The 24135-nt window shown below is 42.1% G+C and overlaps 1 protein-coding gene and 1 long non-coding RNA gene across 2 annotated transcripts; both read left to right on the top strand.

Annotated features, from left to right (window-relative positions):
- Positions 1–523: 523 nt before the first annotated feature.
- On the top strand, positions 524–2119 carry LOC136426894 (leucine-rich repeat-containing protein 15-like). The gene has a single exon (XM_066415617.1). The coding sequence runs from the start codon at positions 524–526 to the stop codon at positions 2117–2119; it is 1596 nt and encodes a 531-aa protein (XP_066271714.1).
- A 12706-nt stretch (positions 2120–14825) lies between these two features.
- On the top strand, positions 14826–24135 carry LOC136423790 (uncharacterized). Its single transcript, XR_010753793.1, has 3 exons — positions 14826–15025; positions 15359–15425; positions 21967–24135. It is a non-coding gene; the product is annotated as an uncharacterized lncRNA (long non-coding RNA).

Genomic DNA, 24135 nt, shown 5'->3' with positions numbered 1-24135 from the left:
TAAAAAGTCACCTATGTTGGGGCCTCCAAGCGTTTTTTTTTTAAAACTGCAATAGGCCTTTTTGTTTAAGACCTTGGAAAAGAATAACTGAAGATCTAATTTGCATAATAGATTGTAAGACATTTATCATTCCACTACATTTGATAATAGACCTAGGCTTTGTAACATATGACTAAGAAAGAGAGGAATATTTACTATACTATACGAATAAAATCCTTTGATCTGCATATCATTCCATCATGGCAAATAATGGTAAATTCATACTTGGCATATCTAGCAATTAAAAACAGACAAGTGCAAAACCGTACATTATACTAGAAAATATATTTTACATTGTACTAGAAAATATATTTTACATTGTACTAAAAAATCTTTTGTGTGCAATATATCACTCATTCACTCATCACTCACTCACTCACTCACTCATCTTATATTTTGTGCAATGCATCACTCACTCATCCTGCAATGCATGTAACTAACTGGACTTCATCTAATCCCTTCTTTCGCGTAGTGGAGACTCAAGATGGTCAACAAAATGAAGAGACTCCTGGTCCTTCTGTTCATCATCCTGAAGGAAACTGGACCGACGGCAGCGCACACCTGCACCTGTTCATCCTGGGTCTGTAACTGCGCCTACAGAGGCATCACCAGCGTTCCTCAGGACCTGCCTACAACCATCACCCAACTGAATCTGGGACACAACCCCATCACAACCTTAAGTCAGTCTGATTTCTCAAGCTATAGAAGCTTGTGGCGGATAGAATCAATATCCAGTCAGATATCTGTTATCAATAATGGAACATTTCATAACTTAACCAGCTTACGTGAGCTGTACCTTAGTAATAATCAGCTGACTAACCTAGCAGCTGATACATTTAAGGAAAATGATGACCTTCGGCTGTTGTGGCTTGACGGGAATCAGTTGACCAGCCTTCCATCCAACATTTTTGAGGGACTTGGTAATCTGCAAAGGTTGCGTCTTGGCGAGAATCAGTTTACCAGTTTTCCAGCTGACATATTTAAAGGACTTGCTAACTTGGTTAGACTAAGTCTTCTTAAGAATCAGTTATCCAGTCTTCCATCTGGCATATTTCAGGGACTTGTTAGCCTCGAGTACTTGTATCTTGACGAGAATAATTTGTCCAGTCTTCCGGCTGAGCTATTTGTATGGCTTGGTAACCTGGAATACTTGAAACTTACTGAAAATCAATTGTCCAGTCTTCCAGCTAACACATTTGTAGGACTTGCCAACCTCGAGACCTTGTATCTTGACGAGAACCAGCTTTCCAGTCTCTCAGCTTACACATTTGTAGGACTTGCTAACCTGGAGGAATTGTATTTGGATGAGAATCAGCTGATTAGTCTCGCAGCTGACACATTTGTGGGCCTTCCTTACCTAGTGTACTTGTATCTTAGCGAGAATCAGTTGTCCAGTCTTCCAACCGACATATTTGCAGGACTTCGTAACCTAGAGGAATTGACTCTTTACGACAATCAGTTGTCAGTTCTTCCAGATGATGTATTTAAGGGTCTCGGTAACCTGGACTCCTTGAATATCCGCCGGAATAAGTTGGTCAGTCTGCCAGCTGGCGTATTCGAGGGACTTGGTAATCTTCGGTATCTACGGTTTCCCCAAAATCAGTTGTCGAGCCTTGATGCGGATATATTCCCTGTACTGGCCTCCGCTTCGTATGTTGACATCAGCGACAACCCCTGGGAGTGCGACTGCAACATGCTTCCCTTTAAGCAAATGATGACAGGATCTAATGCATTTGAAAACGAGATGACATGTGCCGGACCTACTAGACCTGCTAACCTTACAGGATTAAGCTTGCTAAACGATGTAAATCCTGAAGATCTGATCTGTGAAGAGACCACAACAGTCCCCTCCACCCCAATGACCTCCACTCCGCTGGCTCCAGCATCTACCCCCAAACCTGCGGCAACTTGTAGCACCTTATCAAGCTTTTGGAAGAATTGTGTCAACAAAATGTTTTGGAAAAGGGCAACCTGCCGCGGCAAGTCTTGCAGTAAATGCCGAAAGAAGTTTCGGAAAGTGTGTCCGGATACAAACACACGCTGGGGCACATGTCTTCGCGAATTCAGGAAGTGTGCCTAAATGCATTTCTTGCAACATGCTTTATAACAGGTGTCAGAAGCTTTAAATCAGGCATCATAAGCTTTTAAAACAGGTGTCGCAGGCTGCAGCTGGCACAAGCTTTCATAATGGTGCCCCAAAACTGTAGGTTTGTACATGTAGGTTTAGAGTAGCCTGCCCAAAACTGTACTAGGTAGATGTGGGTTCAGAGCTGCCTGCCCACAATTGCAGCTCCATGTAGGTTTCGAGGTGCTTGCCCAAAACTGTAGGTCCTTGCATGTTTAGAGGTGCTTGACCAAAACCGCCGGTAAATTAACCTTAAGAGGTGCCCCCCCCCCATGTGCCTGCCTCAAGCTGAAGGTCCATGTAGGTCAATAGGTGCCTGCCCAAAACTGTCGATAGATGAAGCTTTAGAGGTGCCTGCCCCTCCTCTCCCATGTGCCTGCCCAAAACTGTAGGTCCATGCAGGTTTAGAGGTGCCTGCCCAAAACTGTAGGTAATTGAAGCTTTAGAGGTGCCCCCCACACGTGCCTGCCCCAAACGGAAGGCAGAAGTAGGTTTAGAGGTGCCTGCCCAAAACTGTAGGTCCATGCAGGTTTAGAGGTGCCTGCCCAAAACTGTAGGTAATTGAAGCTTTAGAGGTGCCCCCCACACGTGCCTGCCCCAAACGGAAGGCAGAAGTAGGTTTAGAGGTGCCTGCCCAAAACTGTAGGTACATGTAGGTTTAGAGGTGCCTGCCCAAAACTGTAGGTACATGTAGGTTTAGAGGTGCCTGCCCAAAACTGTAGGTCCATGTAGGTTTATAGGTTTCTGCACGAAATTGTAGATAGATGTAGGTTTATAGGTGCCTGCACAAAACTGTAGGTAGATGTTAATGTCCAAGCAGATCTTATGGTTGCGAAGACCGTATACAACTGGCAGAAGAAGTTTTCATTGCAACCTTAGTTTGAATATAGTCAGGAGCCACAAAAGGCTATAGAATGATGGCCCTGAGCCCCACAACAGGCATGATAGCTGATTTTGGAGAAGCTCCACAGGTTATTATGTCCATGAAAAATGGAGACATAGTTGTGGGTGTGTCTGTCTATCTGTGTGTGTGTGTGTTTGTGTTTCCGCATTACTGTAGTCAGCATAAGTCAAGAATCTCTCGATGGATTACGATGATATATGGTATGTGGGCAGGTGTTATGAAGCCGAAAGTCAAGGTTGATTTTGGGCCCCCTGGTATGTGACATTGGTACTGCAGTAGAACTTCTGTTTTTGTCTCTTTTGACCTGGACGTGCTATGGTCTTGTTTATTTGTTATGTATGAGAATGACAACAAGTCACGACTCTCCCTAATGGAACTGGTCGTCATGTTATCATGATTGAGAAGGATGTTGAATCAGTCAGTAAAAGTTAGTCCATAGTCCCACAAGCATCATAAACAAGACAACAGAGCTGGTCCGCAGGTTATAATGTGATAGAAGTTAATTGCAAGTTCATGCCCGTAGGCTAGTTGCAAATACATGGTAAAAACATAGGGAAAAACATACATGCGTCAGTAAACTGTGTCTGCCTTTGTTGTAACAGTAGGCTACTGATACTAAATACAGTTGCTGGCTATATATAAACTAGCTGGGTTTGACTTTTTTGGAGGCAGTGGAAGACGAAAAGTCCCACTTTTTCTAGTATTTGTGGGTTCTGTGATTTCAAGAGAATGGTAGCTTTTTATAATGTATATGAGACAGTTGGTCCGGAGTCCCAAAAATATGACAAAAGCTATGTGAAATTGAATCAGCTGCTGAAGACAGTTCCACATGATACCAAATGACTGAGTCCTCAGTTTATCGGTTTGAAAATATATTTACATATATTGTCCATTTTTCGAATCACCCGCACTCTAGTAGGATTCCCTTAAAGATTAGTTAATTACTATCATTAGTTCATTAGATAAAAAATGGGGGCACCTAACCATTTGTACATCGCACTGTGATGGCCACAGTGATTAGAAAAAATGTTGAAATAGTTGAATGTTGATGGAAAGATGTAGGATACAGATTGTTCATGAGAGAACTGTTGTGCAACGTTTAGTCACAGAAATGTATTATTCTGTATTAAACTAATCTCCAAGCAGATCTATAGGTTGCGAAGACCGTATCAAACTGGCAGAAGAAGTATGTTTTGCATAAGCTCCTTCTTCCAGTTGGATACGGTCTTTGCAATCCACTGGGCCTGCTTGGAGGTTATATTAAACAACGATAAGAATACTTAGAATTTATCTTACGAATACTTCATACGTATATTAAGAATCCTTTTTATCATCAAATTAACATACCACACTCATGGTAAAACATTTATGGTAAAATGGCTAATTTGTTTGATTCATTACTTTTTATATAGTAGCTGTATTCTATCAATATATTACTAATTACCGTAGTATAGTATTTAGGATGATTTTGGTTACAATTTTCTCACTTTATCAAATACCGTATTTATAATGCTGTTGGTTTAGACGTGGCCATATTCGCGAGATCAGTATGAGTCAAAAATTTATATTCCTTATCATTATAATAATGATAACAATATGGGGGATAAGAACTAACGCCATGTTGATTAGCAACTGTTTTAAAAGGTGATTTTAAAAGACTTAATCTTGACTTAAGACTTTGTGATCAAATGATGTTTTATCAGTTGATATCACAAGCATAGCCTTTACTGTTTAAAGCGTTTTTATACAGCAGAAACAAGTGTATATTACTTCAGATAACATCTTGGTGAACTCTTAAATGCATCGTGCTAGCAACTTCATCAGCTGCAGGTAGAATTATAGTCTGATAAACCCCTGAGCACCCCCAAATTATTCTCTAGGTAGATCCACACCGGTGCCTGACTGGGCCTTCTTTGGCTAGCTTATACGATTTTGGCACCGGTGTGGATCTGCTTGGAGATTACCAAATACCCTAAAACCTCCCAAGCATACTCTTACGAATGCGGGGTGATCTTCAGTAATGTTGTTGCAGTTTGTGGAATTTGTTTTAGCTCTTTGCATCTTGATTCTCTTTTGCTTTAAAGGTGGATACTTTCATTGTTGTCTGGGGGACAATGAGTGTATGCACGGTTTATTTCATATTGATTTCATAATTATTCATCATCATCATCATCATCATCATCATCATCTACCGGCCATCGTCCGGGACTAAATGTTCACCGTTAGAGAATAACACTTGTTTCTGTTTCTGTCCATCACTGCTTTGATTTTAACCCTATCTAGACCGGGCTTTTTTGAGACTTCTTGGACCGGGGGGGGGGGGGGGGGCTCTTTAGACCCCCCCTTCATAACTTCCGAACGGTATGCTCTATCATCACCAAATTTGCAGGGAGTGATGTTCACGTGAAGTTTCATAATTCCTTTAATTTTGGTGACGTTATGACGTAATCTGACGTTATTATGACGTCATCGATGTTATTTTATTGGCTAAATAGGGAATTCCCATAATATCTAAAAGCATTAAACAAAATAGTGCGTGTATTATTGATTTGAAGGTATGCCAAGACGTCAGTGGTGACTGAGTTGACGTCAAATTGACGTCGAAAAATGAAGTCATGTGTTGTTAGCGACCCCATGGGATCCGCCATCTCGGATCGGCCATTTTGAATTTTTTTAGAATACATTTTTTCCATGTATGACCCCAAATAACAATCAAAATAGACTAAAAACATTAATCGAAATGTTTCTGGCTAAGAAAATTCCAGGTTGTGACGAATTTAAAGGCAAAAAAGCCTGTTTATACAAAAAATGATGATCTTGTCCGCCATCTTGGATTACGAGCGATGACGTCATCAAATTAGCATAATTTATGAATATTAAATCATGACAGTTACATTAAATCACAAATGATGTTATACATTTAGAAAACTAGTGTGGTTGAGCAAGAAAACATTGGAAACAACTATGTTTTAATCGAAATTAGTGAAATTTGCATAAAATGCCTCTCCAGAAACCCGTTGCCATGGCAACACGAAAAATGATGAACTTATACTTTTATCATAATATTGTTGCCAACTTAATTTTAGGAAAAGTCACCAAGTTTGGTTGTCCTACCATACGTCGTTTGGCAGTTATACGATGTCAAAGTTGGCGCGGGCACTTTTAGCCCCCCCCCCCCCGGTCTAGATAGGGTTAAAACTCCATACCGGTTAAGAATCTTATTAGTAAAATTGTATTAATTTGTACAGATTTGTGGTGAAAGGACTTGCTCTTAAATCACTAAAACTTACGTACATATGTACATCTTGAAGGTTAAAATTCTTTAGTTCAAGTTGTTGAAGAGTTGGTACTATTTATACCACAACTTTTGGTGAAAAGACGGGTTGAATAAATGTTCCAAAGGGGAACTAAACTCCTGCGGCTCCAGCGTTGTTAATGAAGGATGATTGTGGTGCAGGTGTGTCGACTGGTTTGAAGACTAGTTTACCCGACATAAGGACGGTAGGGCTTTAACAATCAGTCAACGGAAAAAAATGTGATTAAAAAACTATCGATACATACATGCAATTATATTTCAGTCTTAATCTGCATTGCATATTTGTCTGAAATAAATAAAAGGCAGTCATATACAGTCACATAAATGAGCGAGATATTAGCATAACTTGTGCGGACTATACAATCAATACTAGTGGGCATAGCCTACAGTCCGTGGAAACGCACAAGTTAACAATGCCCTCTGGCAGTTCATAGTTAGACTGCAGCAGTGCAGCAGTCTTCGGCCCTGAGTATTTTGAGTGACTGTTGAGGTAGCAGAACACAGTTTTCGGCCTATGGGGATTTCTATAGTTAAGGACCACAAGGTGACTGGCTTCTGACTGGTACAAATTTTAGTGCAGTGCACTTGAGAAATAGGAAAAACGAATATATGTTTGAGTTTAGGGTACAACCTGCAAATAACTACAAAAATAAAAACCTCGGTCGGCGTATCGCGTTTTGACGCCCTCTCTGAAATGCCCCTCTGCGGAGGTAAAAAAACTGCAGCCGGCTCACCAGAAAAGACAGTTACGTCATGAGGCGCATTTATACACGCTTTGGAAAACATTCACAATCCAAATCATACAGACTCAAAGTCGACACAATACTATACCACGCAGCATAGTTTACACTTGGCTGCCTCTCACATGCGACTTTCTACCAGGCCTTCAAGAATCTAGCCGCACTACTTCGTGTACCCGTATCGCGGATAAAAACTGTGTTCTGCGACCTTAGTAGGGCTGACAAATAACCAGTGCTATCACAAACATTCTCTGTGATAATTTATACTATTCTCTAATCTGTTCCTTGACACTGACAGGGATCTTGAAAACCCCTATGTAAATCCACACATTGTACAGACAGTGTCTAAAAACTCTTTGAGAGTCCTGCGAAAGGTTCCCGCTCTGGTTCAACCGTCTTTGCTTCACTCTATGCTTGATCCTTGGTCATGCACATGCACGTCTCTTATTTGTCATATTTATTCGCCATTGATTTGTCACTATTAGTTCTTGTTTTTTTGATGTTCTGATATATTTGTTGATATGGACGTTGTCATATTCATTTGCCTTTTATTTTATCAACATTAGGTCTGTCTAATATTAATATTCTGTCATCTTTGGTTGATATTGATTTTGTAGAATTTATTTGACAATGATGCTGTTATCATTATTGTTATGGATATCAGTTATATTTACGCTGTAGCTTATTTCCGTTTCCACCTTTAAATATCATTTTGGATTCGTGGCTGATGTTTAGATTTTTCCTGAACTTTGTTTTTTCTCTGTTTCAAAATTGAAAAAATGAAAATATGCACGTCTCAACCCTACTCCAACTACAAAACTTACACAGTTTGCCCCTATTCCCCCTCTGTAGCAGGGCAGGGCACTCTGGACACACCGCCAAGAAAATTCTGAGCCTGAAAAAACACAAGTTCATGAATTTTTGAAGGTCACACTCAGAACCTACACAGTTTGCCCTCCTCCCTCTTCTGTGAATCATTTGTAGCGGGACAGGACACTCACCGCCAAGAAAATTCTGGGCCTGAAAAAACACAAGGTCATGCATTTTTGAAGGTCACACTCAGAACTTACACAGTTTGCCCCCCCTCCCCCTTCTGTGAATCTATTGTAGCGGGGCAGGACAGTCTTCACACACCGCCAAGAAAAGTAAGTCATAGTCTGAGCCTGAAAAAACACCTTAGGTCTGATGCATAAGGTCACACTCAGAACCTGCACAGTTTACCTCTTGTAGCTGGGCAGGACAGGCCGGGGTCACCTGACTGCACACACCAGAAAGTTCTGGGTGTCTCGAGCTCAGAGTGAAAATACACAAGGTCATGTATAAACTACAGAACCTACAAAGCCACCCTCCCTCCCCTCACGGTATAGCTAGCCAGGACAGACCTGAGTCGGAATCAGACTGCACACACCAGAGAAATCACTCTCAGTGTCTCAGACTGAAAACAAAACACAAGGTCATGCATAAGGTCACACACAGCTTGCCCCCCTCCCCCTCCTGCAGGGCAGGACAGACACGACCAAAATTGTACACCGCCCAGAAACTTTCTGCTCCAGCCTACAGTGACACACGGCCATGCACAGATTGAAGGTCATACTACTTAACGAACACTGTCCTAAAGTATAGCCACAGCAGTGTCATCTGTTGATAACTAAAACTTTTGCAAGTATTAACGATTCATTGCAGCATCAATATCTGTGCGACAATGATGTGTATTATTCGGACATCATGATATTTTTTAAGTACGTTTCAACAGTTTGCCATTTTCCGAAGCGAGGAGACCACTTGGCCGTACGCGTAGTTGACAATAGTGGCGTCGCGGCGTCGCGGTGGCGCAGTGGTAGGGTGTTTGGCCCCAGAACCCAGAGGTTGAAATCCGAGGTTCGAATCCGGGGTTCCCTGATTTGTCCCGTTGATGTTGTGCCCTTGGGAAAGGCACTTAAAACGACTTTCCTCACTTCACTCGGGTGAAAATGAGTACCTGGCTTCGGTTAGGGACGACCCTCGGATAGGACGTTAAATGGAGGTCCCATGTTTGAGGAGAGCCACACCGTCCGAGCACGCCACACTTATCGAAAAGAGTAGGGGTCCTTCCCGGTGAGAGTGAATCATATAAATCTTCCCTGTGTGTGTAGATCATATAAATCTGTCCGGATATGCAGCTTGTACTCATAAGTACAAACCTGGTGTGTTACGCATTGAGGCGGTTTACCGGGTATGCAATACAAACAAACAAGCTTAGACCTGGTGACAGTCTTCAGTGTGTAAAAAGCCTAAAAGGGCAAATCATAATCATCCAGGGGATATGCGGGTTGACCTTCAAAAGAACGTCCTCAACGAGTCTCTTGTACGTTGTAGTTAGATTGTTGTTTCAACAAGATACATGAGATGACAAAGCCATTGACAAAATATTTTCCCCATGACTTGAACCTAGAGTTTTCACAGCTATGAAATTAAATCTAATCACTGTGATTAACTCCTTGCGTAACGTCAGCAGTCACTGCAGTAGTTAACACACGCGTCAACGCAGTGGCAATTACATAACTGACTGCATCTGTGACGTTTCAACAAAGGGAACCGACCTTTGATCAAGGAATGTTGTCTCTTCAGGCACACAAATTATAGCGTTAGGGCATGTCATACACTTCAATGAAGACGTCACCTTTGCGGTAGTTTTGAAAGGCATGCGTGTGCGGTACGCTTGATGTGGACATTCAGGTAAGTTGTTCGAATACTGTAAATGCATCTAAGTTCGCGTGGTCTAAATTTCGCGGTAGGGAGAAAATGGGGTGTTCGCGGTGGTTTCAAGTTCGCGTTTGAGACAATGATAGACAAGAGGGTAGGTGTGTTTTAAGTTTTTTTAAGTTCGCGGCGAAGAGCTTACCGCGAAAACCGCGAATATAAAACCACCGCGAACATTTCTGCATTTACAGTATGACATGTCTATGGACCTCTCCTTCTGTTTGTGCCTACAAGTATAATGCTAACCTGATCCCTATCCATTCCTTGATGTTATATATTTCCATTGTTTTTTTGCATAACCTTACGTTTTGTAAGTGCCCTGCATACTGAAAATTCAGAAATGTTCGCGGTCATTTTATATTCGCAGTTTTAGCAGGGAACTCTTTACCGCGAATTTAAAACTACCGCGAAAACTCGTTTCGTTGTGTGACTGTAGCGCTACTATTGTTTCAAATGCGAACTTAGAACCATCGCGAACACTCCATTTTCTCCCTTTCGCAAAATTAAATCCCCGCAAACATTTCTGCATTTACAGTAGTTGTTGTAAGGTCTGAAGGCCTTGACCTTTGTGTTGGTCATGTCTGAGCTCAGAAATATTGTCATATTAGGATCTCATAACTTCTGTTTCACTCAAAGATTAGTTCTCTCTTTTCGACTAACACACTTTTTCCTACGTTCATGACTGCGAAGCTCATCTCCGAGTAACACACTCTTTTCTATGCTCATGACTGCGACACAAACAACAGATTATCTCCACCTGATTGGAACAGTTACTGTAATTACCACAGGTTGATGACCTATAGGCAAGTAAGACAAGCTGCAATGATTACAGATCTCACATCTAAAACCAAATACACCTTGACCTTGTTCAAACACTAGACGGTTTTTTTTTTCATCATAGGACCTCAAAGATCCGCTCTCTCTGACAATCACACTTTGTTTCTGAGTTCCTGAACGGAACACAAGCAACAAATTACCTTCACCCGGTTGGTTCTAACAGTAACCGATTTATCACCTGTGGGCATGTAAGTCGCTAATTACTTGAATCAGTATGAGCTCACATCTAAAATCAAATACACTAGACTGTCATAGGATCTCAAAGACCCGCTCTCTCTGACAAGAACACTTCGTTTCTGACTGCTACATATGCAACAAGTGACCTTCAGTGTGAACAGTAACTGATTTATCTCCTGTGAGCATGTAAGTCGCTAATGACTTGATTCAATGTGCGCTCACATGTAAAATAAACCCTACCCAGTTCAACCACTACTGGACAGCGGTGAAGGACACTGTAAGACGGACTCCCGACACGTACAGACGTCAGTCTCAGACCAAAGAGCCAAGATCTGCCGACAACCGAACTTTGGTAAGTCTTGAATATATAACCACATAGCGTGCGAGGCAATGCCGGTCTCTTTGGCAGGAGGAGAAACAAATGTCCCACTCACAAAGTTAGTACCCTCACCCCGACCAATCGATCGCTTTGAAACTCAGATTCGAACCAGCCATGACTCGACAAATCGCTTTCTAACTTGCGTTAACGACTGAATCTGACAAAACAAACTCGCCGGTGAGATAGTGGAAGGTGTCAGCTTCCAAAAGATGATTTCAGATTGACAATTTTGGCACTTTAGAAGTGATTGAATGCGTCCGCGATTTACGTTTAGAGAAAAGTGGTAGAAACTATTTTAGCGGGCGGGCCTTGTGCCCGAGATAATTAGAGGTAAGGTGCCCACCTCACCAAATCTGCGAGCGGGGCATGTTGCTCCCCCGGCCGATGGCATTATCATAGTCTTGCACTGGGTCTGGCATCCAGGCAAATCGATGAAATTCGTTGAGCGCGCTCGGTCAATATTATAAATCCGTCGGTCGAGGTCGTCCTGTGCGATAGGGCCTTGAAGGCGTCGGGTGTCCATTATGTGACTACACAATTCCATGTAGCACTAAAGTAAAGTATTCTTTCAACTGCGAACGTAAAACCACCGCGAACACTCTATTTTCGCCTTAACACGAAAATAAATCCCCGCTGATGCTTGGGTCATATTTACAAGCCAGGGCCCGACCGGGCTGTGTGAGAGAACAAAGAATAAAATATGCATACAAAGAATTTACATAACATATAGTAAAGTTTTGTGTGTTCTGTTGTCTTTTATATCATAGTTTTCTTTCCCAGAAGCTGCCCGGCCGGGCCCCGGGTTGGAAATGTGACCAAGGCATTACGTAACAAACGTAGGCATTTATACAGTTGCGGGCGTGCCTTTTGTTGATAAAAGTGTAAAGGGTTGTTTCTGCACCACATCAAAACTGTGATGATGAAATGACAGGCGAGGGAAATGTCAGAAGACACATTTAGTCCTTTCTCTCAGTCAGCTTGTCTCTGGTTGGTTGTTGATAGCATTTTCTAAGAAATAGTTACATACAGATTTCAATCCAATTGACATCTAGATATTTCAAAACCATTTGACAATATTAAAGGAAAGCTACACAAAAAATCTAAAAGTCTTCTATACTATGCTTGATATATCCCGAAGTCAAGTTCTTACTTCAAGTTGTTTCACATAAGTCCGTCCTAGTTCTGGAATCTCCCACCGTTTGCAACTTAACTTATGGCGTGCTGACGCCTTCTTTGCAGATAATTGAACTAGAGTTTCACAACCTCATACCTTCGCCAATAATAGGATGTTTATCATTGATTATACAAAAAAGGTCCTCATTTGCATAAACTACATCAATTGATCACCTTTTCCACCCAAATAACAGAAGTTGCCCAAAGTATGAGAAGTTATACGTTGATGAAGGTTAGACATCCAGGTAATAAGATACGCCAAAAATAATTACTCAAGCAACTGGATAAGATTTTAAAACAGTCAGACGTTTCAGACAGTATCCACTGTCTTTCGTCAGTGACTAACGATAGGACTGTGAACACCAGGTTTTATACCAAAACTCTGAATAGATATGTTAATGAGGTTAAGACAATTTAGGATGTCTTGAAGTAGTCTTTAAAAAAGGTTGATTCGTCTGACTGTTTCAAAATCTTATCCAGTTGCTTGAGTAATTATTTTTGGCGTATGAGAAGTTATCTTAGCAAAGAAGGATATTGTAGCATTTTGCTACAAACGCTACTGAAAATACTTTTTTGGTGAAGGTAATAATTAGGCTCAATCATCCCTTTCCTACTAATCCTTACGTCACCTGTTTTTTTCTAAACCACTCTAACTTGACTTGTTACTACTGCAGTCTAGCAGACCATGTGAGCTGTTACCTTTCAGGTCTGCTTCACCACTACCAGTAAGCCCCCATGGGCATGAGCCATGTCACTATGGGAATATCTCCTTCACTATACCAGATTTTACAGAGACTGATGATGCAATACAACAGATTTTTAAACTTTCCTCGTTAATTATGCAAAGTAGTTCGCCCAAAAATCTAATCATCTTGAGATTTCCCACATACCCACCAACACACCAAATACGACAACAATCCACCCAGGCGTTCTCGACTTATCGTGTTCACTAACAGACACACAGCCACGCATTAAAATATAACCTTCTTGACGAAGGTAATTATGTGAATAATTCAATCATCAGGTGAGAAGGCGCAATAACAGCATGAGTTACAAAATGGAAAAGATTCCAAAACTAGGACGGGCTTATGTGAAGCAAGTGAGAACTTGACTTTGGGCTAAAGTTTGGGGCGTATTTAGCATAGTATAGAATACTTTATTTTTATTTTTGTGTGTAGCTGTCCTTTAAGAAGCTATAGAGTATGTGTTTCGCAGTAGAATACTACTGACCCATGGTCACACCTAGCTGCGATGCATGTAGTCAATCCCATTACTTTTAGACTTGTAATTACGTATGTATGTAGTACATCTGTAATGTTTTTGAATGTTATGAATGTGTTCAGTCATAATTCTGTGCGCCGACATGTGTTAGTGTAAACAGACCTGACAATTCAGCGCAAAGATTGCAACAAGGCTGCTTTAGAGAAATAAACAAAGAAACAAACAAAGAAACAAGCAGGATGACATTTACAAGAATGGCTAGTATTGCTTCATATAGAGTGTCGCGTGAAATAGACGAAAATACAAATCTTTCTTACGCCAAAAATAGTTACTCAGGCAACTGGATAAAAAAATCCAGTTGCTTGAGTAACTATTTTTGGCGTATCTTATTACCTGGATGTCTAACCTTCATCAATAAATCCTTCTTATTCAGCAAGCTTTTTAGGCAGGGAACGTTACGTGCAGATTTAAACCGAGATAATGGCGGCTGCACACGGTGATGATAATGTGCTCTCAGACTGACATTTCAATTTTTTTCTGACCCTTGATCCCTTGAAAGGTCACCACAGACCATATATGGTTGATTCCTAGAGGCACGATAATATCACATGTTGCATGTTGGACTCATGTAGTCATGAATAGGGCCACATCAATGTCTTTCCTCTGTCCATGGAAAAAAGGAAAAGGAAAAAGTGTTGGAAGAGGAAAACAAGAAAAATCAGTCAGTCTAGCTTGTCTCAACCATGATGTTCTGATTTATGGAGAAGAGATGCTGTCAAATTCCTACCCATGCAACCCGTCACATTGAAGTGTCCCTTGAGTCCATTGAGTGAAAAAAACAACAACACAATATTCATCGAGTTCTGTTTAATTCAAAGATCAGCTCTGTCTGACAAACGTTGTTTTTGAGTTCATGACTGCTACACAAACCACATATTACTTTCACCTGGTTGATACAGTAATTATATAATTACCACTGATGTATATAATCACCACAAATTTCAGTGTGCGCTCACATTTAAAATCAAATCCACCTAGTTCAACCACTACGGTGCGCAGCAGTGACGAACAGTGTGAGACGGACTACCGACACTTTAAGAAGGTCTCAGACAGGAGAGCCAAGATCTGCCATCAACCATACCATCAAATAATAAGTGAGTCATCATAAGTCCTATAGCCTGGATGCCAGACCAAAAGCGCGCAACCCGAAACCAATCCCTTCGGCTATACCTTTTGGCTGGGCTTATTACACTAGTTATAGTTATTCGCTTCCTCCCTTAGAAGCGAACTCCTGCTCTGGACACCAACTCATGGGCACTCCTGTGTCGGGCGACCCCGACGGACCTACATCGACCAACCAGGTGGGGACGTCGGGGTAAGGTCTGAAGAACTAGACCAACTAATGGCGGACCGTGACGCCTGGAGGGAGAGAGCAGCCTTAGTCTGGGCAAGCCGCCCGATTTGAGGATGATTATAGTTATAAACCAACCTGCATTCAGAGTGTCCTTTTGTAATCTTAAAATCAATCTTTGAAATTTCCAAGGACTTCTAGTTGTGAACAACATAGGATGACTGCATTTTGTCTGCTTCTTATAAGTTGTAAAATCCTTGCCAACCTGACACCTGATGTGTTCTTTAGAACTGTTACTCAACTTAATGAATCTTGAAAAAGCACCTATATCATGATAACATTTTTTTTTCTTTGCAGGTGCCTTTCCTCATCTTGGGTAAAGTGACTGGAGAGCAAGTAAAGTTTCTTCAACATAACTGTCAAGGTTGGTGAAAATCCCATTTCAGTTATTTTTCAACTGAACGATCAGTGGGCAAAGTCATACTTCTTTTTTGTTAGTATAGATTCTGTACAGTTGAAACTGAGTGAACCTTTTATCATGGAATTCGAAGCTCATCTGTGTTGGTAGTAATCATAAGATATGATCATCTTGTGTTGGTAGTAAGCATAGTACAATGCTAAACTTTCTTCCAACACTGATGTATTCACGGATCAAATTTTCAACGACCACTGTAGTCATTTTTCATTATTGATCCTGAAGAAGGCGACAGTGGTCGCTGGAAGAAGGCGACAGTGGTCGCTGGAAGAAGGCGACAGTGGTCGCTGAAAATTTGATCCGTGAATACCTTAGTGTTGGAGCTTTAACTTGGAAGAAAGTTTAGCATTGTACCATGAGTGAACCTTTGGTATCCTGTTTGAAAATACGCGACATCAAGTTAGTCAAACTATGTAGCTCAATGCTAGACTGAGCTGGTTCTGTGCATCATGCCATTGTTTTTGCCTAAGCAAAATAGTGCGACGCGTACAAGGGACTGGAATTGTCCAAATTTGCCGGACTGTCAATGGCCAATGTGTCTGCTATATCTTGTCTGAAAACTATGGTGGAAAAATATCCCCGTGGTCATTTTTGCTAATTGGCTTGGCCTCGCAAGCTCCGCCTCCACCGACGCGTCCCGAGCAGGCCAGCACGTGCTCACCCCCGTCGGCATCTCCGCTCAGACCACTTCCCCCCTGTTCTCGGCGGTACTAGTCGACTCCCAGAGCGGTCCGTTCTCCATCGAATTTTAGTTCCAGGTTTCCTGTCGTCCGCGCCTCGACCGACCTATGGCGGGTTCGAAGTACTGCCGAGCATGTTCGCTTCCCGTTAAGGGTCACAAGGGACCCCACGGAGTGGGCAAATGCCGAGAGGAACGTCCGCGGTCCGAAGACAGCTACGACCGGTTGCGCAGGGACGAGAGGGTCCGCCGTTCCCTGGGAGACCTGCATCGCCGGAGTCGCACGAAAGAGTTCGCCAAGGGACTATGGTCAGACATAAGCGACACGGAAGCTGATACAGACAGGCAAGACCATCCGTGACCTACGGGCTGACGACCGGCTGATGAAATCGGTGGATAAGAGCATCGCCGATTTATTGGGTCCGCTTTAAATACGGAGAGGGATCAAACTCGTGCAAGCCGCTCTCGTCACCACGACCGAGAAAGCCCCGCTGACAGTAGGGCGTCGAGCGCACGGTCTCCGTCCCGTTCTCCCTCCCACTACAAGTTGTTTTGACTTAGCGTATGAGTTATTGGTCAATGAACTGTGTCACTCACACTCAGTCCGACACACAGTCAAGCCTGTCCCCAGCAATCACAAAAGGGACTGAGAAAAAGGGTTGCTGAAGACAAGAGGCTGCTCAGGACAGGGTGGGTTTAACCAAGGAGGTTAAACCTCCTTGATTAAACCTCCTTGGTTTAACCTGGTTGTCTGTGTCTGGTGATTGCCTACACGAAGTGGTTATCAGGCCAGGTCAACGCAAACAAAGACTCTTGAACAAAGTATTTATCCATGGAAATCATGTCCCACATTCGGAAGTTTAAAGGAAGAGTAACCTCTAAGTGTGTTGAGAAAGAAGACTGCAACATCTTTCTTGCCGATGTTAGCTTAGGATAGATTGGATTCAATTTCATTCTTCTTACTTTTTGGACTTACTTATGTCAGCAACACATTGATTAAAACCCTCTTCTCTAGTTTTACTTCTATTGAAATTACTGCAAAGTTTGTCTACGAGTTCGTCTTTTGTGATAAAGTCAAACATCGCGGACAGGACATTTTAGGTACATTTCATTGAGGTTTTTTAATGTTCAACTTTCCACTGGTTGCACTGAACCGGTTTTGTCTGACGTTTGTCGTGTAACCTTCCTGACCCCTGCAACAGTAGACAGTAGTCTGAACAAGTTGACGCCCAGTCTTTTGCCTTCAATGCAGGAGTCGTGGCAGTGAGCTTTACGTGCAGATTTAAACTGAGATAATGGCGGCTGCACATATTGATGATGATGATGCAATCTCAGACTGACATTTAAGATGTTTCTGACCCTTTACCTTTTAAAAAGTCACCACAGACCATATATGGTTGATTCCCCAGGGCATGATAATTCCACATGTTGCATGTGGGACTTTTGTGGTCAAAAATAGGGCCACATCAATGTCTTCGTTGGTTCGTGGACATTTTAGTTCAAAGCTTTGCAAGAGAAAAACAAGAAAACCAAGTCAGTCTAGCTTGTCTGAATCGTGATGTTCTGACTTAGGGAGAGGAGAGGTTTTCAAAGTCCTATTTATGCAACCCATACATAGCCTGTATTTACACAAGCTCTCGGCCGGAGGTTACTGACCCCCACCCAAGAGGGGGATGGCGGTTACAGGACCGGCTGGCCACTAGGAGCGCGATTCGTCAGGCTAATGCAACCCATAACCTTGAAATGGCATTTGTGTCCATCGAGTAAAAACAAACGAACAAAAACAATCAAGTTATGTTTAATTCAAAGATCAGCTCTGTCTGACAGATGTTGTTTTTGAGTTCATGGCTGCTGCACGTACACACATTACCTTCACCTGGTTGGTAAAGTAATTATATAATTACCACAAATACCAGTGTGCGCTCACATTTAAAATCATATCCACCTAGTTCAAACACTACAGTGCGCCGTAGTGACGAACAGTGTAAGACGGACTCCCGACACTTACAGAGGGTCTCAGACAGGAGAGTCAAGATCTGTCATCCATCCATACCATCAAATAATAAGTGAGTCATCCTAGTTCCTATAGCCTGGGTGCCAGACCAAAAGCGCGCAACCCGCAACCAATCCCTTCGGCTGTACCCTTTGGCTGGGCTTATTACACTAGTTATAGTTATTCGCTTCCTCCCTTAGAAGCGAACTCCTGCTCTGGACACCAACTCATGGGCACTCCTGTGTCGGGCGACCCCGACGGACCTACATCGACCAGCCAGGTGGGGACGTTGGGGTAAGGTCTGAAGAACTAGACCAACTAATGGCGGACCGTGACGCCTGGAGGGAGAGAGCAGCCTTAGTCCGGGCAAGCCGCCCGATTTGAGGATGATGATAGTTATAAACCAGCCTGCATTCAGAGTGTCCTTTTGTAATCTTAAAATCAATCTTTGAAAATTCCAAGGACTTCTAGTTGTGAACAACAGAAGATGACTGCATTTTGTCTGCTTCTTATAAGTTGCAAAATCTTTGCCAACCTGACACCTGATGTGTTCTTTAAAACTGACACAACTTAATGAATCTTGGAAATGCACCCATATCATAATAAAAATATTTTTCTTTGCAGGTGCCTTTGCCTTGGGTGAAGTGACTGGAGAGAAAGTAAAGTTTCTTCAACATAACTGTTAAGGTTGGTGGAAAAATCCATTTCAGTTATTTTTCAACTGAACGATCTACAGTGGGCAAAGTCATGTTTCTATTTTGTCAGTATAGGTCCTGTACAGTTGAAACTGAGTGAACCTTTTGTCATGGAATTCGAAGCTCATCTGTGTTGGTAGTAATCATAAGATATGATCATCTTGTGTTGGTAGTAAGCATAGTACAATGCTAAACTTTCTTCCAACACTGATGTATTCACGGATCAAATTTTCAACGATCACTGTCGTCATTTTTTCATTGTTGATCCTGAAGAAGGCGACAGTGGTCGTTAGAAGAAGGCGACAGTGGTCGTTGGAAGAAGGCGACAGTGGTCGCTGGAAGAAGGCGACAGTGGTCGCTGGAAGAAGGCAACAGTGGTCGCTGGAAGAAGGCGACAGTGGTCGTTGGAAGAAGGCGACAGTGGTCGCTGAAAATTTGATCCGTGAATACCTTAGTGTTGGAGCTTTAACTTGGAAGAAAGTTGAGCATTGTACCATGAGTGAACCTTTGGCATCCTGTTTGAAAATACGCGACATCAAGTTAGTCAAACTGTGTAACTCAATGCTAGAGGGTGCTTCTGTGCATCATGCCATTCTTTTTGCCTAAGCAAAATACATAGTGATTAGTGTGACGTGTACAAGGGACTGGAATTGTCCAAATTTGCCGGAACGTCTAGTCAGTGGTCGATGAAATATGTCTGCTGTATCTTGTCTGAAATATATGTCAATGCAAAAAGTTGGTCAAGGTTGTTTTGACTTAGCGTATGAGTTATTGGCCTATAAACTCTGTCCCTCATACTCAGTCTGACACACAGTCAAGCCTGTCCTCAGCAACCACTCAAGGGACTGAGAAAAATGGTTGCTTAGGACAAAAGGTTGCTCAGGACAGGGCGGGTTTAACCAAGGAGGTTAAACCTCCTTGATTAACCCTCCTTGGTTTCACTATGGAAGAGACTCTTTTAACCTGGTTGTCTGTGTCTGATGATTGCCTACACGAGGTGGTTTTCAGGCCAGGTCAACGCAAACAAAGACTCTTGAACAAAGTATTTATCCATGGAAATCATGTCCCACATTCGGAAGTTTAAAGGAAGAGTAACCTCTAAGTGTGTTGAGAAAGAAGACTGTAACATCTTTCTTGCCAATGTTAGCTTAGGATAGATTAGATCAATCCTCCTACTTAGATGCAATTAAAAGCTATGTGCGTTGCTCACTATTTGGACTTGCTTATGTCAGCAACACATTGACTAAAACCCTCTTCTATAGTTTTACTTCTGTCGAAAATACTGCAAAGTTTGTCCACGATTTCGTCTTTTGTGATAAAGTCAAACATCGCAGACAGGACATTTTAAGTACGTTTCATGGAGGCTTTTTAATGTTCAACTTTCCACTGGTTGCACTGAACCGGTTTTGTCTGACGTGTGTCGTGTGACCTTCCTGACCCCTGCAACAGTAGGCAGTAGTCTGAACAAGTTGACGCCCAGTCTTTTGCCTTCTATGGATGAGTCATGGCCTTGGAATTATATAATATGTCTGCTGCACTGTCTGACCTTACGGAGATCAGGTGTAGCCATTCTGTTGTGAACAGTGTAAGGATCATGTGACCATCCCCTTTGAAAGGTGCAAACAAAAATGCCCCTGCAGTTCAAGAACAAGCTGTTAGGCGGACCAAACCTACCATTCATCCTGACATCAAATGATATATCTGCCCCCCTCCCCTCCCCCTCACATCAAGACCATGCATGCATATACAGTACAAAAAAGGAAAACTGAAGTTCTGCTGCAGTACCAAGGGAAGTCGCCAGGAAGCCACAAATCGACATTGATCATTGCTTGATACATGTACAAGCATGACTAGTATCAGTTCTCAATCATTCATCATGTTTCTGACCTAGGAGAAGAGATACAGTCTTGTTACATGGTGAACATTGAGTGAAGAAAAAAATCATCAAGTCTTGTTTAATTCAAAGACCAGCTCTCTCTCAGTTCATGATTGCGGCACAAACAAGATATTACCTTCACCCGGTTGATACAGTAATTATATAACTACCGTCTTATCATAATTACCTTTCAATTGATTGCACGGAACCGGTTTGTCTGACGTCTGCCGTGTGACCTCCCTGACCCCTGCAACAGTACGAAGTAGTCTGTTGATCAGTCACCGCTCAGTTGCCCTTTGCCTTCTAGGGATGAGTCATTAACTTGGCATCCATACCTATTATAACTCCCGGGTCTCTTCTATTTGCGGAGAAGACAAAAGAGACTCGGGAGCTATAGTAGGTTTGGATACCTGGCTCATGACTGATGGCTTTGGGATTATATAATATGTATATGTACTGCACTGTCTGACCTTTCTGAGGCCTGGGGTTTGGGCATTCTGTCGTGAGCATTGTGAGAATCATGTGACCATCCCCTTTAATTGGTTATAACAAAAACGTCCCTGCAGTTCCAGAATAACCTGCTAGGGGGACCAAACCTACACCTATTCATGATCAGCAACAGATACTTGCCACCAAAACGTCAACACCATAGCATACATGTGCGAGATAAAGGATACAAAAAACAGAAGTTCTGATGCAATACCCAATTAAGTCGTCAGGGGGGGGGGCACAAGTCGACCTTGACTTTTGCTTGATATATTTACAAGCATGATTAATGATAATTCAGCGGGTATCCCATTGATAGACGTTGGAAATATAAGACAATACAAATCCTTCTTATTCAGCAAGCATTTTGGACAGTGGATACCGCATTAACATAATTAATGAGATAATACTATAATTCCATATATGATGGTCATTTATTCCTGAAGCATTTGGGAGTTTAGTGAACGTGGAAATTATTAAACATAAACCATGCAAATGAGGACCTCATTTACATAATTCATGAGGAAATGACGAAAAGGCATTTTTTGCTGATTGGAAAATAAGACTTTCATACTTTGAACAGCTTGTGTTATTTGGATAAAGACAAAACAATTTGATGATTTATGCAAATGAGGACCGTTTTTGCATAATCAACAAGAAACAATTATGATACGTCGCTCCAAAAGGATTACATCATTTTGCGAATGTATGAAGTCTTGGAACTCCAGTTTTATTTTACTCTTATTTCTGGAAAAAAATAGGCTTGAGAAGTTCAACATGCTGGGGAAGAGACTCCTGGTTCTGCTACTGATCGTCCTGAAGGAAGCTGGACCGACAGCAGCGCAAGACTGCGGCAGTTTCTGTGACGCTGAATCCTGTATCTGTGCGGACCAAACCAGCATCCCCCAGGACCTGCCTACAACCATCACTCTGCTTGACTTATTTCAGAATCAAATCACAACCTTAAGTCAATCTGATTTCACTAGGTATGGTAGCTTGGACACTATAATTCTTACAGAAAATGCGATCCCTACGATAGAGAGTGGAACATTCCAAGACTTGCCAAACCTGCTTGTTTTGAGCGCTGACGTAATTCAGTTGACTAATCTTGAAGCTGGCGCATTTGCGGGACTAGGTAACCTGGAGCAGTTATATCTTGGGTGGAATCAGTTAACTAGTCTGCCAGTGGGCGTATTTACGGGACTAAGCAGCCTAGTGGGCTTGTTTCTTGAAGAGAATCAGTTGTCTAGTCTACCAGCCGGCATATTTGCGGGACTAGGTACTCTGGAACAATTGCATATTCACGCGAATCAGTTGACCAGACTCGATGCTGACACATTTAAGGGACTTGATAGCCTAACGGATTTGGATCTGAAGGAGAATCTGTTTACCACCCTCACACCTGACATAATGCCAGTACTCGCTCCCATTTTAACTGTTGACATTAGAAACAACCCCTGGCACTGCGCTTGCAACATGTTTCCCATTAGACAACTGATGACAGGGTCTAATAACTTCGAAGCAGAAATCATATGTGCCACACCTGCTAGTCAAGTATCTAAAAGCTTGCTAAACGATCTACAACCTACAGATCTGTGTGTGGGAACTTGCAGCAACTTTTGGAAGAGTTGTGTCAGGAACAGGTTTTGGAGAAGGGCAACTTGTAGCGGCCGCCGCAAGACCTGCAGTAGGTGCCGCAGGAAGTTCAGGAAGATTTGCACAAATCGCCCCACGCGTTGGGGCGAATGTTTCCTCGACTTTAAGACAAGTTGCTCCTAAAACATAGGCTTTAAAACAAAACAAGCATGACAAGCTTTCAAGCAGGTGTAACAAGCTTTTAACAGGTGTCACAAAATTTGCAATATCTGTTACAAGCTTTAAAACAGGTGTCACTAGCATTAAAACAGGTGTCAAAAGCTTTTAACTGGTGCCACAAGCTTTAAAATAGGTGTCACAAGCTTTGTAACAGGTGTCACAAGCATTGAAATGAGTGTAACATGCTTTCAAACAAGTGTCACAAGCTTTATAACAAGCACCATTAGCTTTAAAACAGGTGTAACATATTTTCATACAGGTGTCATAGGCTTTAAAACAGGTGTAACATGCTTTCAAACAGGTGTCACGAGCTTTAGAATAGGTGTAACATGTTTTCATACAGGTGTCACAAGCTTTAAAACAGGTGTAACATGTTTTCATACTGGTGTCACAAGCTTTAAACAGATGTAACATGTTTTCATACAGGTGTCAGAAGCTTTAAAACAGGTGTAACATGTTTTCATACAGGTGTCACAAGCTTTAAAACAGGTGTGACATGTTTTCATATAGATGTCACAAGCTTTAAAACATGTCTGTAGCTTTCATACAGGTGCCCCACAAGCTTTTAACAGGTGTATCAAACTTAAATACAGGTGCCCCACAAGCTTTAATATGGGCTTTACAAGGTTTTAACAGATGTCAAGGACTTTAAAACAGATGTAACATGCTTTAAATTAGATGTCATATGATTTCGCTACAGGTGTAATTAGCCTAGTACCAGGTGTAAAACTGTAGGCACATATAGGTTTAGATGTATTTCCCCAAAACTCTTTGCACATATAGGCTTAGAACTGCCTGACCAAAACTGTAGGCACATGTAAGATTTGAACTGCCTGCCCAAAACTGTAGGCACATGTAAGATTAGAACTGCCTGCCCAAAACTGTAGGCACATGTAAGATTAGAACTGCCTGCCCAAAACTGTAGGCACATGTAAGATTAGAACTGCCTGCCCAAAACTGTAGGCACATGTAAGATTAGAACTGCCTGCCCAAAACTGTAGGCACATGTAAGATTAGAACTGCCTGCCCAAAACTGCAGGCACATGTAAGATTAGAACTGCCTGCCCAAAACTGTAGGCACATGTAAGATTAGAACTACCTGCCCAAAACTGTAG

This window comes from Branchiostoma lanceolatum, chromosome 1 (assembly GCF_035083965.1).
Source record: "Branchiostoma lanceolatum isolate klBraLanc5 chromosome 1, klBraLanc5.hap2, whole genome shotgun sequence".
In the NCBI taxonomy this organism is placed as follows: domain Eukaryota; kingdom Metazoa; phylum Chordata; class Leptocardii; order Amphioxiformes; family Branchiostomatidae; genus Branchiostoma; species Branchiostoma lanceolatum.
This window is presented reverse-complemented; position numbering and strand designations above follow the sequence as displayed.

Bases quoted from the DNA above. Each gene is read 5' to 3' on its own strand.
- LOC136426894 (XM_066415617.1), top strand. From the start codon at position 524: ATGGTCAACAAAATGAAGAGACTCCTGGTCCTTCTGTTCATCATCCTG.